At 44.3% G+C, this 16,941-nt stretch overlaps 1 protein-coding gene across 1 annotated transcript; it reads right to left on the bottom strand.

Moving 5' to 3' along the window:
• Positions 1-280: 280 nt before the first annotated feature.
• Positions 281-15,662, bottom strand: si:dkey-42i9.6 (uncharacterized protein LOC558619 homolog). The gene is made up of 6 exons (XM_029113430.2): positions 15,387-15,662; positions 11,826-11,988; positions 9,343-9,381; positions 9,132-9,250; positions 3,171-3,404; positions 281-1,565 (listed from the first exon to the last, which is right to left on the bottom strand). The coding sequence occupies exons 1-6, from the start codon at positions 15,448-15,450 to the stop codon at positions 1,360-1,362; spliced, it is 825 nt and encodes a 274-aa protein (XP_028969263.2). The 5' UTR covers positions 15,451-15,662; the 3' UTR covers positions 281-1,359.
• Between the last annotated feature and the right edge of the window lie 1,279 nt (positions 15,663-16,941).

Raw genomic sequence — 16,941 nt, 5'->3', positions numbered from 1 at the left:
TCTGCACCCCAAAAGGAACCTCTTGTCATTTAGTGCACTAATTTTGACGAGGGCTCATACTGGTCTAGGAGCGCCCTTTATGGCACACTACTGAGTAATGAGGCATGGAAGCAACAAGGAACAGGTCACTTAGAAAGAGATTAGAAGCCTTTATCCAGTAGAATGACTTTACAACATAAGCATTTTGTCATTTACAATTGCTCAACTTGTGTTCACCCACTTTTAAGTCCTTGTGTGCAGTGAACAGGGACAAGAAGCCAATTGTGGAGGTTGAACTGTATGATGCATTTCAAAGGTCAACCCTTCCTACATGGAATCTTTAAGGACAATTAATTGAATTTCAAAAGAGTTATGTAGCTATTTACCTGAAATGTGGTAGAAAAAGGAACTTGGATGTCGGATTAGGTTTTGGGTTGCCTACTTAAAACAGGCAGTAGGAGGCACAGCAACCACCATTCTCATCATGCTTTTAAAAGTTTTCCCAATGGCAGGTGTGGCAGAAACAACCATGCTGATGGGTTTGACTTAAACACTGAAATCTCAAAAGAGAAGACACTAAATGTATTGAAAATGTGTCAAAAAACAAATTCAAACTATAAAAATGTATGTGCCTACTCTTTTTTTTGACAGTGTACAATTTGTTAAACATGGAGACAATACTTTATTGGGGTAATAGTTTCTTGCCGTGAAAATTGTCAATCTTCCCTTGAGGCTCGATGCTTACCTGCCCTACCAGCCTCCTTCAAAACTGAATGAGGTGTGCTGTTTGTTAAGTACATCAGGTGATGAATCGGCAAAAAGAGACTGGAGTAAAAAATTAACTCTAATAAACGCTGTAATATGTAGAACACAAAAATACATTCTCAAAGGCATATGTAAAAAAAAATAAAACCCTAACTCTTTAATCTTATTCTCCTGTTCATCGGGAGAGAAGAGAAAATGTTTTAAAGTGGAAACGGTCCCTCAGTGTTTTTCCGCTGGGAGACTTATGTGCACAGCCGCAGCAGATGCCTGGTCGACACAAAAAATGCCAGCGTTTTCAAAAGTAGCAAATAACACAAGGAATAGGTTTTCATGTTGAACGCAACCCAAGACTTGACCAAGCCTCTACCACTCTTGGACAAGACTGTGAGGCAACAACACTCCTGCCTCCAAACAAAGTAAACACATTGGGTTCATCCCAAATGGCACCCCTTTCCCATGTAGGGCACTACTGTTGACCAGGATAGCAGCCTACATAGGGGACAGACAGGGAAGCTCAGCGAATCGTCCTGATCATGAATGCGTTTATGGCTCGAGTCGGTCGGTCACAGAATGAGAGGTGGCGGGTCACAGAATGGGAGGTGGCGGGTGGGGGCGTCAGTAGCCAGACTTGGGAGGCTGGGGATCCGTGAAGGCTGGGTTGTAAGGGGGCTGGGGGGAGAGGAAGTCCAGTTGACCGGGGGGAGCACCAGCATGGGCCTGGTAGCCGGGCTGGGAAGGAGGCTGGAGGGGGTAGGACGGCTGTCCTGGGCTGAAGGCAGCCTGGCTATATGGCACCGGAATGGCAGGTGGATAGCCCGGACCTGGGGGAAGGACAGAGAGCATTAAACCCGGAGGAGACCAGACATGCACTGTTCACAGAGGAGCTGGGTTTTTGCCCAGGTTTTTGCCCAGGTAGTCAAGGTGTCTCAGAGTATATTTGTATTGGACTGCCTGCTTGGAGACGTTTTCACATCGCCTTGACAACATTACTCAGCCATCAAGTAAAGAAACCTAAAACTAGACTCTTTATGGTCGCTCCGTTGATGCGGATGGAGGCGTGCTGCTGATATTGACGGGTTAGGGAGCCACCATGACAGTTATCTTACCTCCATGTAAGCTGACTCATTGCTTGTGGTTATCAGGGTACAACTGTGGTGTCAGCAGCTAACTTTAAGTTTAAGATAGTGTCATGCAGAACCACAGAATCATGGGTGAACAGGGAAACAACAGAGGCCTGAGGACACACCTCTGGGGGGCCCCAGTGTTAAGAGTCAGGAAGTAAATCAGGACACATCCATGGGTGGCCACAATGTTAAGAACCATGTGGTAAAGCAGGGCTGAGGACACACCTCTGGGGGGCCCCAGTGTTAAGAGTCAGGAAGTAAATCAGGACACATCCATGGGTGGCCACAATGTTAAGAACCATGTGGTAAAGCAGGGCTGAGGACACACCTCTGGGGGGCCCCAGTGTTAAGAGTCAGAAAGTAAATAAGAGGACACACCCCAATGAACATCATTCTCACATGTATATAACTCAAGCATGTAGGGCTGAATGTAATTAATAAATGGATTGTACTTTTGACTGTTCTTTTCTCGCCGCAAATCCATAATTTTTTATAGTGCAGGATACAGGTACATGATTTCCACTGGTCTTATCCACTGAAAGCCAGGTGAATGCTAATGCATGCATTTGCATCTCATGCATGCATTATCAACTCATCAATTCACCAACAGCGGTTTCTCTGCCAATCACAGGGGCGGGGGGGGGGGCAGGTCACACCACTGCCCAACAAACTGACTGTCTCCGAAGATTGTCTACAGGTGAATGGGTGAAGTGGAGAGGCGCACAATTTGTTGAAACGAATGTCAAAGAGTGGTGTGTTTTGTTGAGACAATGTTATCTATTCTGTAAAACCGGAAACAAAACTGGTGCACTGCAGGCAGCAGTAAGACAAACAGAAACATGAATTCCCTTCCTAGTGACAGAGGAAACAGAAGAACATGGCAGACCCACCTTCCTTTTCCAGGGTTGTTGTTTTTGAGAAGCTATCCAGACATTTTATTAAAACATTTAGGCATCAATAAAAATTAAAAAAAATATTGAATACCTACTATGTTCAATACATTATTGATATTTTTGTATACCGGTTTAATGTCAGCATTTTCCACAACGTAGATTTTATACAGCCCTCAACATGTACGATATATCTATGTGGAAAAATCTACATTTAGCCTGCTTTATCCGGGGTGTGACCAGGGAAGTGGCTGTTCCAGTCCTGCCCTGCTGGTAGACACCAACACAGCCCTATTCCCTACACAGAGCCCCTCCGACCAGCGGGCCCAGAGCACACTAGGGGGTACCATTTAGGATGCATGACACATGACAGGGTTTCGTTTGGGACCAACAGCGGGTGTTCCACACTCACCAATCTCCTGGTAGGGGGGCGGCGGCCCTGGCTGGCAGGGCGGGGCCTGGTACCCCGGCGCGGTGGGCATGGGCTGTCCTGCCGGATAGCCAGCCTGCGGGTGGCCACCGTAACCATGCTGAGCAGGTACGGGCTGGTAGGCCGGGTACTGGGGGCTGCCCTGGTAGGACTGGACAGGCTGCTGGGGGTACTGGGTATTCACCACCGTGGTGTGGGTGGTCGTGGTCATCACCGCTGGGGGAGGACAGAAGTGCCAGCTTAACCAGGGACTCAGATAGATGTACAAAACTGTTCACAAGTCTGGGTTAGGGTTACATTTAGAAATGTCCTTGTTTTTGAAAGAAAAGCTAATTTTTGCCCATTAAAATAACATCAAATTGATCAGAAATACAGTATAGACATTGTTAATGTTGTAAATGACTATTATAGCTGGAAACGGCAGATTCTTTATGAAATATCTACATAGGCGTACAGAGGCCCATTATCAGCAACCATCACTCCTGTGTTCCAGTGGCACGCTGTGTTTGCTAATCCAAGGATATCATTTTAAAAGGCTATGTGATCATTGCAAAACCCTTTTGTGATTATGTTAGCACAGCTGAAAAAAGCAGTAACACGGGCCTTTAGACTGGTTCAGTATCTTCAGCACCAATGTTTGTGGGTTCGAAAAAACTCAAAATGGTCAGAAACAAAGAACTTTCTGAAACTCGTCAGTCTATTCTTGTTCTGAGAAATGAAGGCTATTCCATGCAAGAAATTGCCAAGATCTCGTACAACGATGTGTACTACTCCCTTCACAGAACAGCACAAACTGGAATAGAAACCAGAATAGAAAGAGCAGAGGGAGGCCTCTGTGCACAACTAAGGAAGAGGACAAATATATTTGTGTCTAGTCTGAGAAAAAGGACGCCTCACAGGTCCTCAAGTGGCAGCTCCAGTTAAATACTACCCACAAAACACCAGTCTCAGTGGAGAGGACACTCCGGGAAGCTGTCTTTCTAGACAAAGTTCTTCCTCTGTCCAGCGTCTGTGTTCTTTTGCCCATCTTAATCTTTTCTTTTTGTTGACCAATTTGACATATGGCTTTTTAACAGGTAGACACACTCCCAGTTCAACATGAAAAAGAGAGATGATGATTGTACGGTTCGTGTTAAAAAAAGGATCTTTTAAATGTTTGGCAACTTTTTCTAAGAACTTCCAGCATGTCATGGTCATGAATGATGGCATATGTTTACAAACAACATAGAGTCAAATTATTAGACATAAAATTATCATAAAGATGATATTCAATTAATATTCAGTAATATTTCTAAGAGGTAACCTTTATCACCTCACTACATGATTACTACTGACCCCACTAGAAATACCATATCTTGTACTTGGACACCTCTGTAGTAAGTGTGTATATACAAATACACACAAAAATAAATCAGCTGTGGCTACGAGGGCAGCGCCCAAAACGAAATTTTGTTAAAGCAGTTACACAGGTTAAAAAATTCCATGTTTGGAATTCAAAACGGAATGTGAAAGCATTTGGAATTCAAAACGGAATGTGAAAACGGTTTGGTCTGGTCCTAAAGACACAGTGGGTGGGGTTAATTACAGTGGATTCCTACTACGTTGTAAAGGGGAAGTGGTTACATAGTTGGGCGCTGTCGGATATCTACCCTTGTGTCTCGCCCAGTCCATGACGAGGAGGGCTGGGCCCGTCAGAGTACAGGGCTGCATCCCAAATGACAGGCCCTGGTCAAAAACAAGGGCGCTACATAGGGATTTAGTCCACATGCCACCTTCCTCTGTAGATTTCTCCTTCCCTCTGCTGGTCTGTCAGGGTTCCAAGTGGGAGTGGTCTGACCACTTCCAGGTTTTGAAGGCTCCGCCCCCCAGTGGTGGATCGCTCAGGAAACTGTGGCAAAACTGATGTCTCACTGCAGCACGTGTGGAATAGTTCAGCCCATTTGACTGCTCTCTGTCCCCTTTGATAATAAAGGGCCAGTTGAAAGGGAACATCCACTTATAAACTGTAACTTTCTCATTTTAGTTTCAAACCCACTGAACATGAGTCCCAACATATTCCTCAGGGAATGTTTGGGAAGACCTGCCTCACAGAGATGGATAGGGGCCTCTAGTGGCCAAAAACCTGTTTTGGCATGAGCAGAAACCATCGAGGACTCCCGTTATAACATAATTAACTGTTTAAGTGCCCATCTGTCAAAATGTGTGTACCAAGTAGGGGGTAGTGCAGATCTGTTCATCTCCAATCCAATGGAGAGATGAAACACTTCAGGTTTTTGTTCCCACCTGGCAGATCATTTGATCAGGCTGGTCTGATCCAGTCATTGGTCCAAATGTAGAATTTGTCATGGTATGACTTCATCATGGCAACCATAGTATAACCAGTGCTGTGTGCATGGTTGGTCTTACAATGTTCTAGACACTCCTGACATGCTAAGATCCCATCCGTCTGTTAACAGGGTCGGCATGCTAATGTCCTGCAACAAACAGATCCTGGAAGAGAGTGAATTAAATAAAGGCCAGATGATTAGTTAATAACTCAATTAGGTGTGCTGATTTAGGGTTAAATGTGAAACCTCTGTGTTAGCCAGAGCAACCAGCAGGGGCTGGGGAAACCCTGTAGGAGCAACGACCCCACAGCTTCTGTCTGTGGGGCTTTTTGGATTTGTGGAACTGGTGTTGTAAGGGTGGTGTCATGATCCCAAACAGACACACACGGCCCCGGGTCACATTAACCAGTCATACCGGGAGGTGGTGGGTGTCAACACAAACCCCGTGACCCCAAACCTCTGACCCCGGGAGACACACGGCCCTGGGTCACATTAACCAGTAATACCGGGAGGTGGTGGGTGTCAACACAAACCCCGTGACCCAAACCTCTGACCCCTGACCCCGGGAGACACACGGCCCTGGGTCACATTAACCAGTAATACCGGGAGGTGGTGGGTGTCAACACAAACCCCGTGACCCAAACCTCTGACCCCTGACCCCGGGAGACACACGGCCCCGGGTCACATTAACCAGTCATACCGGGAGGTGGTGGGTGTCAACACAAACCCCGTGACCCCAAACCTCTGACCCCTGACCCCGGGAGACACACGGCCCCGGGTCACATTAACCAGTAATACCGGGAGGTGGTGGGTGTCAACACAAACCCCGTGACCCCAAACCTCTGACCCCTGACCCCGGGAGACACACGGCCCTGGGTCACATTAACCAGTCATACCGGGAGGTGGTGGGTGTCAACACAAACCCCGTGACCCCAAACCTCTGACCCCTGACCCCGGGAGACACACGGCCCTGGGTCACATTAACCAGTCATACCGGGAGGTGGTGGGTGTCAACACAAACCCCGTGACCCAAACCTCTGACCCCGGGAGACACACGGCCCTGGGTCACATTAACCAGTAATACCGGGAGGTGGTGGGTGTCAACACAAACCCCGTGACCCCAAACCTCTGACCCCGGGAGACACACGGCCCTGGGTCACATTAACCAGTAATACCGGGAGGTGGTGGGTGTCAACACAAACCCCGTGACCCAAACCTCTGACCCCTGACCCCGGGAGACACACGGCCCTGGGTCACATTAACCAGTAATACCGGGAGGTGGTGGGTGTCAACATGACCCAAACCTCTGACCCCTACTCTATTAACCTACAAATGCTTTTTGAGCAGTCAGAACCAAAACATGTTTTCACGTGATGTCAGGACCAGTGTAACGAAGTAATGCGTTACAGTAGTCAGAGTGGTCGAAACCTGAGAGATCAATTAGTACACTCCGATTTACCTTCTCTAACTACCCATGGTCAACGACTGTTGGCTCCTTTACCTGATGGAAACTACAAATGCAATGCCTGCGCTCAATGTAATGGCACCTTTAAGTGTACATCTTTTAAACATCCCCAAACAGGAAAACCTATCCCTATAAAAGGTGTAATCACGTGCGCTACTAAGGCTGTCATTTATTTCTTAACATGTCCCTGTGGTAAGCACTACGTGGGCAAAACAAAAAGAGAATAAAAGGTTCGTATCTCAGAACATCGTAGCACCATTAGGTGTAAAGACACGACGCAACCTGTTGCTGCTCATTTCATTGAGATGAATCATTCTATTGCGTCTCTCCGCTATATAGGCATTGAACATGTCACCCTTCCTAGGAGAGGAGGCAACCTCCACAATTTACTGTTAAAAAGAGAGGCGGCTTGGATCTTTAATTTAAGGACCCTTGCTCCATTAGGTCTCAATATTGATTATGATCTGAAACCATTTCTTTGATTTGTGTATTCATTTTTAACATGGTTTACTCTTGGTTATTGATACAGCTTAGTGCCATTGTGGCCTTTGGTGTATTCTTGTTTGTATATATATCTATTCTTTATTTTGTTTCCCTATCCAATTTTGACACACTACTCCTTTATTGTCCAATTAGATAATCTCTCTGATTGACATATTACAAGCACCTGTGTGTGTCCCACAATACCCTATAAAAGCATGTGATTTGCAGTGTTCTTCATTGTACCCTGATGACGACAGCGTGTCTGTTGAAACGTTGGTCTTGTTGAAAGATTATATGCATGTGAGTTTAGAGTGTGCAGCTTTTTTATTCATTTTGTTTCCAGAAAGGTAATGAGTAACATAACATGTTAGTAATTTAATTTAAGTAATCCCTCACTGGTTATCTTTTCAAATAAATAACGTGTTACTCAATTTCCCCAACCTATGTAGTCTCACGCAGCATTATGGTGCGTTCCATTAACCTTTGAACTCAGAACTGGGAATGACGTCACACCGGAGTTACACTGGAACGCCCAAGTTGACGGCGTTCCAGTGTCGAAAGACAGAAAACAAGATGGATATCCCCATTTAAGCCTTTGTTGTGCTCGCCCTTTCGGAATACATACAATGTTTTTCATTATATTTCTAACCTGTAACCTGGACGGGTGAGTGCTCTTCAGATTATTGTAACATTTACTATAAACATAATTTTCCTCTATTATAACACAGTCTGCTAAATGGTATATGTGGAATGTCAATTTTACTGTTGATACAAGGTGCTGCCATCTTGGATTACAAACTCTGGGTTATTGGGGTTGTTCCAATTTCTGAGCTGGTGCTCTGACTTTAGGGGGCTTTCCAGTTAAAACGTCCGACTTGGAACTCGGGAGATTCCGACCTCCGAATGGAACGCACCATAACTTTTTCTCTAGTAGCAAGTGGCAACTAAGGACGCAAAGATGGCAGCACCAGCTCTCCAAACACAATTTTTCTGAATCATTTAAAAAACAGATTTAGTAATTATTCAACTTTGAATAAAGTAATGAAACATTAATGCAGTATACACATTATTGCAAAGTGATTTCAAATTGCTGTTTTCTTTTTGAGAATGTGTGTTTATCAGTGTATCAGGCTACAGATGTTATTTTTGTTCCTCATCATTCACCAGAATGGATCTATCCAGTATTGAAGTCTGCACATATAGGCTGTTAAATCAGCCTGGCCTGAACATTTGGAGGCACTTGCAATACAAAGTGATTTATTGATTAAAGAGATTCTTGATTAAAGAACTAAACGTAAATATTATTTGGCATTATGGCATATGATTATTTGAGATAATAGGATTGGTTACTCTTGCTGTATAAAGATTGTTAGGTTAATGTTATATGCTGTTGAGTGACACTGACTACACAAAACCTGACTACATAATTATACAACATCCTATTAAATCTGTTGCCTTTTGGGCATAATTACTAAGTATCTAAATAACTTTCTACAGCAAGTAACTAAGTAACTGCAACTAGTAACTGTAAAAAGTTACTTTCCCCAACTCTGGTCAGGACATTTCAGTTGATTTTGTTTCCCACCCACTCCCACACACCCCCATTCCCCCACCCACCCACCACCACACCCACCCACCCACCCAACACACCCCCAACCCCACACTTACGTCTGGGTTTACGACACATGTTGTACAAACAACAACATGGACACACGCAGCAGCAGATGATGATGATCAAGATGATGATGACTCCAATCACGGACAAGGAGATGGTCATTGTGTCACTACTGCAGACAAACACGAAGGAGCGGTCAGAAAAACAGCAGTAACTCAGACTGCAGTCTACAGACTGAAATAAAGAGAGAACCCTGGAACTTACGTATAAATGTTAAAACGCATCTTGTTATCTTCGTCTCTTCTGTAAAAAAAAAAGAAGAAAATAATACAGGTGAAATATGTTAAATGTCCCCTTGGATAAAAGTGTCTGTTGAATGGTTTGCTGTGCAAGTCCCTGGTGCTGCTTTGTGGTACATCAGGGTGGTCTACCCATGGTCTGTGGAGTCAATGAGGGTGTTCTATCCATGGTCTGTGGAGTCAATGAGGGTGGTCTATCCATGGTCTGTGGAGTCAATGTAGGGTGGTCTACCCTAGGCCTATGGCGTGAATGTAGGCTGGTCTGTGGAGTGAATGAGGGTGGTCTACCCTAGGCCTGTGGAGTCAATGAAGGTGGTCTATCCTAGGCCTGTGGAGTGAATGAGGGTGGTCTACCCTAGGCCTGTGGAGTCAATGAAGTAGGTCTATCCTAGGCCTGTGGAGTGAATGTAGGGTGCTCTACCCTAGGCCTGTGGAGTCAATGGGGGTGGTCTATCCATGGTCTGTGGAGTCAATGTAGGGTGGTCTACCCTAGGCCCGTGGAGTCAATGAGGGTGGTCTATCCTAGGCCTATGGCGTGAATGTAGGCTGGTCTGTGGAGTGAATGAGGGTGGTCTACCCTAGGCCTGTGTATGTCAATGAGGGTGGTCTATCCTAGGCCTGTGGAGTGAATGTAGGGTGGTCTACCCTAGGCCTGTGGAGCTAATGGGGGTGGTCTATCCTAGGCCTGTGGAGTGAATGTAGGGTGGTCTACCCTAGGCCTGTGGAGTTAATGTAGGGTGGTCTATCCTAGGCCTGTGGAGTTAATGGGGGTGGTCTATCCTAGGCCTGTGGAGTGAATGTAGGGTGGTCTACCCTAGGCCTGTGGAGTTAATGGGGGTGGTCTATCCTAGGCCTGTGGAGTCAATGAAGGTGGTCTATCCTAGGCCTGTGGAGTGAATGAGGGTGCTCTACCCTAGGCCTGTGGAGTCAATGAAGGTGGTCTATCCTAGGCCTGTGGAGTCAATGAAGGTGGTCTATCCTAGGCCTGTGGAGTGAATGTAGGGTGCTCTACCCTAGGCCTGTGGAGTCAATGGGGGTGGTCTACCCTAGGCCTGTGGAGTCAATGGGGGTGGTCTATCCTAGGCCTGTGGAGTCAATGGGGGTGGTCTATCCTAGGTCTGAGGAGTCAATGCGGGTGGTCTACCCTAGACCTGTGGATTCAGTGACTGTTGTCAACTCTACGCTGGTAGAATCAATGAGGGTGGTCTATTCTACGCCTGTGGAGTCAGTGAGGAGGGTCTACTCTACGCCTGTGGAGTCAGTGAGGAGGGTCTACTCTACGCCTGTGGAGTCAGTGAGGAGGGTCTACTCTACGCCTGTGGAGTCAGTGAGGATGGTCTACTCTACGCCTGTGGAGTCAGTGAGGATGGTCTACTCTACGCCTGTGGAGTCAGTGAGGATGGTCTACTCTACGCCTGTGGAGTCAATGAAGGTGGTCTATCCTAGGCCTGTGGAGTGAATGAGGGTGCTCTACCCTAGGCCTGTGGAGTCAATGAAGGTGGTCTATCCTAGGCCTGTGGAGTCAATGAAGGTGGTCTACCCTAGACCTGTGGAGTGAATGGGGGTGGTCTACCCTAGGTCTGAGGAGTCAATGCGGGTGGTCTACCCTAGACCTGTGGATTCAGTGACTGTTGTCAACTCTACGCTGGTAGAATCAATGAGGGTGGTCTATTCTACGCCTGTGGAGTCAGTGAGGAGGGTCTACTCTACGCCTGTGGAGTCAGTGAGGAGGGTCTACTCTACGCCTGTGGAGTCAGTGAGGATGGTCTACTCTACGCCTGTGGAGTCAGTGAGGATGGTCTACTCTACGCCTGTGGAGTCAGTGAGGAGGGTCTACTCTACGCCTGTGGAGTCAGTGAGGAGGGTCTACTCTACGCCTGTGGAGTCAGTGAGGAGGGTCTACTCTACGCCTGTGGAGTCAGTGAGGAGGGTCTACTCTACGCCTGTGGAGTCAGTGAGGAGGGTCTACTCTACGCCTGTGGAGTCAGTGAGGAGGGTCTACTCTACGCCTGTGGAGTCAGTGAGGATGGTCTACTCTACGCCTGTGGAGTCAGTGAGGATGGTCTACTCTACGCCTGTGGAGTCAGTGAGGATGGTCTACTCTACGCCTGTGGAGTCAGTGAGGATGGTCTACTCTACGCCTGTGGAGTCAGTGAGGATGGTCGTCTCTACGCCTGTGGAGTCAGTGAGGATGGTCTACTACGTGTCTGTAAATGCAGTTACTGCCAGTACAAATGCTTGTAAAAAGAGGAAGTGAAAATGTGTTTCATCACCATCCTAAAATGTTGGTGATGCAACTCAGGGGTTTCAGCTTTAACGCAATGCATTCAAATAAATGTCATTCAGGCTGGTCATCAGTTCACCACAGTCCACCAAAAGTACTACATAGTGAATAGGGAGTCATTGGATGTGGAACACAGCAGTAGTTGTTTTCTGTTGTTATTTTACCTTGAATTGCAGCGGTCCTGTTCAGACTCACTCAGAGTATCCTGGATGTTCCCGCAGCAGTATCTATTTTCACACGTCCCACAGCAGTGCAGAAAATATCCACAGTCCCGCTTAGCTACATAAAGTCCTGATTTCTTTAAATAGCCTTCACAGTCTTCCCCGGCTGGAAACAAGAAAAAGACAAACATTTTTGCTTTGAACACCGCTGGTTGGAGATAGTTGGGCATCACACATTTGATACATTTTGGGACAAAATTCATTATATTCAGACTTTAGACAGACAGGAAAATACAGAAACGGCTATAACAAAACTGTCACAACAACAAGTATTTATAATTGTATAAAAACCACCAAAGATTATATGTGTGGGTAATAATGGATCGACATGTTTGTACAGTGGATTCAGAAAGTATTTAAACCCCTTCACCTCCTCCCCATTTAGTTTTGTTAGACTTAATTGTATAATTAATAGTTTTTTGCCAAACGCAATATCCCATAATGACAAAGCAAAAACACGTCTAGAAAAACAAACCCTTTTTCTCATGTACACAAATTAGGGCCAGTTTCGCAGACACGGATTCAGCCTAGTCTAGGACTAATACATCAAGAGGTTCAACAGAAAACTAAATTGAGCTTGTTTTTAATAGTCCTAGACTACGCTTAATCAGTGTCTGTGATTCCAGCCCACGGTGCTCTTGGATATACCTCTACCAGGTTTGCAAACCTGGATTTGGGTAGCTTCTCCCATTCTTCCTTCTAGATCTACATCTGTGAACTGTAATCTTCAGGTCTCCCCACAAATAATTTCAATTGGATTCAAATCTGGTCTTTTCATGGGACACTCAAGGACATTCAAAAACTTGTCCCGGTTCAAATTTCTTCAAGGACCTCTCTGTATTTTGCTCCATTCATCTTTCCCTTAATCCTGATCAGTCATCCAGTCCCTGCCACTGAGAAGCACCCCCACAGCATGATGCTCCCACCACTGCAGTTCACCGTAGAACTGTTTTTTCCCAGGTGATGAGCAGAACTTTGTTTGAGCCAGATGTAGCACTCTGGCATTCAGGCATTCATAACTAATAGTTTCATTTTGGTCTCATCAGGCTACAGAATCTTTATCCACATCCCCTCCAGAGTCTTTCAGGTGACATGTCATATACCCTTTACCCAAGAGTGGTTTCTGTTAGGCCACTCTACCAAAAAGGCCTGATTGATGGAGTGATGCAGAGATGGTTGTCTTTCTCTGAAGTGACCACTGATTAATGGTCACCTATCACAACAAAGGCCTTACCGGTTTATTAGTTTGCCCATATGGCCAGCTCTAGAAAGAAAACTAACTTGGCGGTTCCAAAAATCTTCCATTTCACATTGATGGAGTGTACTGTGCTATTGGGTACCTCCAATTATTTATTTTTTAAACATTCCCCAGATCTGACATGCACAACACTTAATAATTGTACATTTTCTGCTATCTTCTATTTGCTTCAATTGCACATTTAGTATTGCCATTTGTACTGCATTTTTCTCCACGGCACACCTATACATTCCACTTGTAACATACATGTTCTTAATATTTGTACATTTTCAGCCCTCCTCTGTTGCACTTCTGGTTAAACACTAACAGCATTTTGTTGTACTGTACTTGTACTTGTTCAATGAAAAAATGTAATCTAATCAAAAAAATCTATGCCTTGACACAACTTAATCTCAGAGGTCTTCAGAATTTCTTGGACTTCATGTCCTGATTTCTGCTCTGACCGGCACTGTCAAATGTGGCACCTTTGATAGACACAGTGGCCCTCATTTATCAAATGTGCGTACACCAAATTTCCAGCGTACACCTGGCATACACCCAAAACCACGGTGACTTTGAGATTTATCAATATGGACGTTGGCGTGCGGCACTCTCAAATCCTACGCCAGCTCAGGAGGTGGTGTACGCACGTTTTGAGTTAGTGCGGAAATGCGCAGAAAAAAATATCCTAACGCACTGACAAACTAAAATATATGATATATTATGACCCACTGTAAAAAAAATTTTTATAAAAATGACATTCATCTTCTTTTAAATAATAATAATAGAAATAATAATAACGACATTCTTCTTCTAAATAACAATTAACGTCATTAATAATAAATATCATAAAATAATAAGACGAATATTACAAATTGTCATGCAATTATTAATGTGAATGAATGGTATTCCACATCACATCTTTTATTCCGCTTTTTAAACTGCCAAATGAAACAATTTTATTTATTTCTACCTCCATGGTGATCGTCTCAATCTCCACGTCAGAGAAGTTTCTCTTTTTTGCCGTCTTTCGTGTGTCCATAGCATAAAATGAGGGCGTGGGGGAAGTGGAGACTTGAATATATAGGGGCGTGTTATTCTAATGACGGTCGTTTTCTGCCGCGGCATTTATCAAGGGCAGGTATTGCGTACACCTGGATTTTAAAGGTACGCAAAGCTTCATAAATCAGGCGGTGAGAGGAGTGTAAGCAAAATCTTACGCCTACATATATTCCCGTTTCTACGCAAGAATGATAAATGAGGGCCAGTGTGCCTTTCTAAATTGTGTCCAATCAAATTAATTTGGCAGAGGTGGACTGAAACTAAGTTCTACAGACTTCTAAAGGTGGATCAAAAGACATAAGATGCAATTTGAGCTCAGTTTGGAGTGCCTAAATACATATATTGTATTTGTTCATTTTCAATAAATTGGCACAAATAATATAAATAAAATATTTCCTTTGTCATTATGGGGAATAGCGTGTAGATTGATGGCAAAAAAAGATATCTAATTAATCAATTTGGTCTACAACACAACAAAATGTGGACAAAGGGCTCTGATTGCTTTCGGAAGCCACTAGCCACAAAGAAAAACAAGGGGCCTGTTCATGCTGCTTTTAGAGCCTGACGTGACATTATCTAGTGGCTATAGTGGGCAGACATCCTTGATTGGTTCCTCAAATGTCTGGTTTATGGAAACAAATGACTGGTCTCACCCCCATCAGAAGCAGACAGTGAGCAACATATAAACGGAAACTCTGGTAAAATCCTTTGAACTTACGAATATTACTAACGTTACAAAACAACAGGGGCGAAAGAGGAGTCGTTTACGAGAAAGACCCCCGTCTTGTTGACGTCATGTAAGCAGGAAATAAAACTGTTACGAAAACTAGTCACAAGATTCTGACATGCAAACCGGATGTAATACGGATTCTTCAACTGTGATCCACTCGGGAATACACATGTAGTTACTGTTCGTGACCTAACTTCGGACAGTGGATATTGCAAAATAATGATAAGTATTTAGCGAAAGTTAGACTAATGTTGCACACTACATTGACTGACAGCGACAGAACATACACATTTCTTCCAAACATGGTACAGTAAAAAGACAACGTCCTATTAAAATTGACTCAAAAAATACACCTAAAAACAGACATTATCCTAGCTAGCTAACCCACGTTAGCGTCAGACTCGCCCCATCTTATTCGCTTAGAAGAATTAGAATGACCGATGAACAATGATCGACTTCCAACTGAAAAACTCACCCGTTACGACGGGGATAAGAATCCCACACAAAAGGACAACGATAACAGACATATTCGCCGCCATGTATCGCGGTATTGAGATCCTAGCAGGACCCCCCACAATTAAAGTCCTAGTGTTGTTTTCCAGACGAAATTAAATGCAAAACCTAACCTAACCTAACGTTGTAGGCGTTCAAACCCCAACGTCTTATGTTCCACGCCCCTCAGACACGAATATCATTGGTCGCACAGACCAACCGAAAGTCTCTTTCTGCGCTTGCAAACACCATGGGCATTCCGAGACTTTTCATGAGCTGCTTTCAGGCTTCCTAACAGATTTAGAGACCGGGGAAAAAGGGGTCCTCGGCGTGAGTGCAGTGATTTGCGTTATTATTATTCATTCTTGTTCATAATAACTTTGTCATGGACACGCCAACCTACATAAAAAATATCACAAGTTTTTTTGTTTAAATCGTATTCATGTTTATTTATTTACTAGGATTTTTTTTTAAAGCGCTTTGACCAAAATGACAAAAGTAGCCCGATGTCAGCCTACTTTTCTACAGGGAGAGGCAAACATATGAAGACTGCTGTTTCCCAATGGCAATTGTTTTAATTAAATAAAAATTGCTTCTTGATCCGACAAAGGGTAGCTAACTAGAAGCCTGGTGAGTGACGGGCTATAAGAGGTGCCTGCTCAATGTGCATGATAGCAAGAAAAACCACAGACATCTGCCCACAGTTTCTCACATGTCACCAGCAGATGCATTGCAGATAATTATTCATTATCATTATGAGATCAAAGCTAAAATTAATCCAAGTGTGAGTGAGCAATGGTTCAGTAGGCCAGTCCAAGTCTAGTCACAACTCAGGAAAACCAAGTACTACAACACTGATACTACATACCACACTGATACTACATACCACACTGATACTACATACCACACTGATACTACATACCACACTGATACTACATACCACACTGATACTACATACAACACTGATACTACATACCACACTGATACTACATACCACACTGATACTACATACCACACTGATACTACATACCACACTGATACTACATACCACACTGATACTACATACCACACTGATACTACATACCACACTGATACTACATACCACACTGATACTACATACCACACTGATACTACATACTACATACTACACTGATACTACATACTACACTGATACTACATACCACACTGATACTACATACCACACTGATACTACATACCACACTGATACTACATACCACACTGATACTACATACTACATACCACACTGATACTACATACCACACTGATACTACATACCACACTGATACTACATACCACACTGATACTACATACCACACTGATACTACATACCACACTGATACTACATACCACACTGATACTACATACCACACTGATACTACATACAACACTGATACTACATTCAACACTGACACTACATTCAACACTGACACTACATTCAACACTGACACTACATTCAACACTGACACTACATTCAACACTGACACTACATTCAACACTGACACTACATTCAACACTGA

The sequence above is a fragment of the Esox lucius genome, chromosome 2 (assembly GCF_011004845.1).
Source record: "Esox lucius isolate fEsoLuc1 chromosome 2, fEsoLuc1.pri, whole genome shotgun sequence".
Taxonomy (NCBI): Eukaryota; Metazoa; Chordata; class Actinopteri; order Esociformes; family Esocidae; genus Esox; species Esox lucius.
The sequence above is the reverse complement of the archived record's forward strand: the minus strand, read 5'-3'. Positions and strand labels throughout refer to the sequence as shown.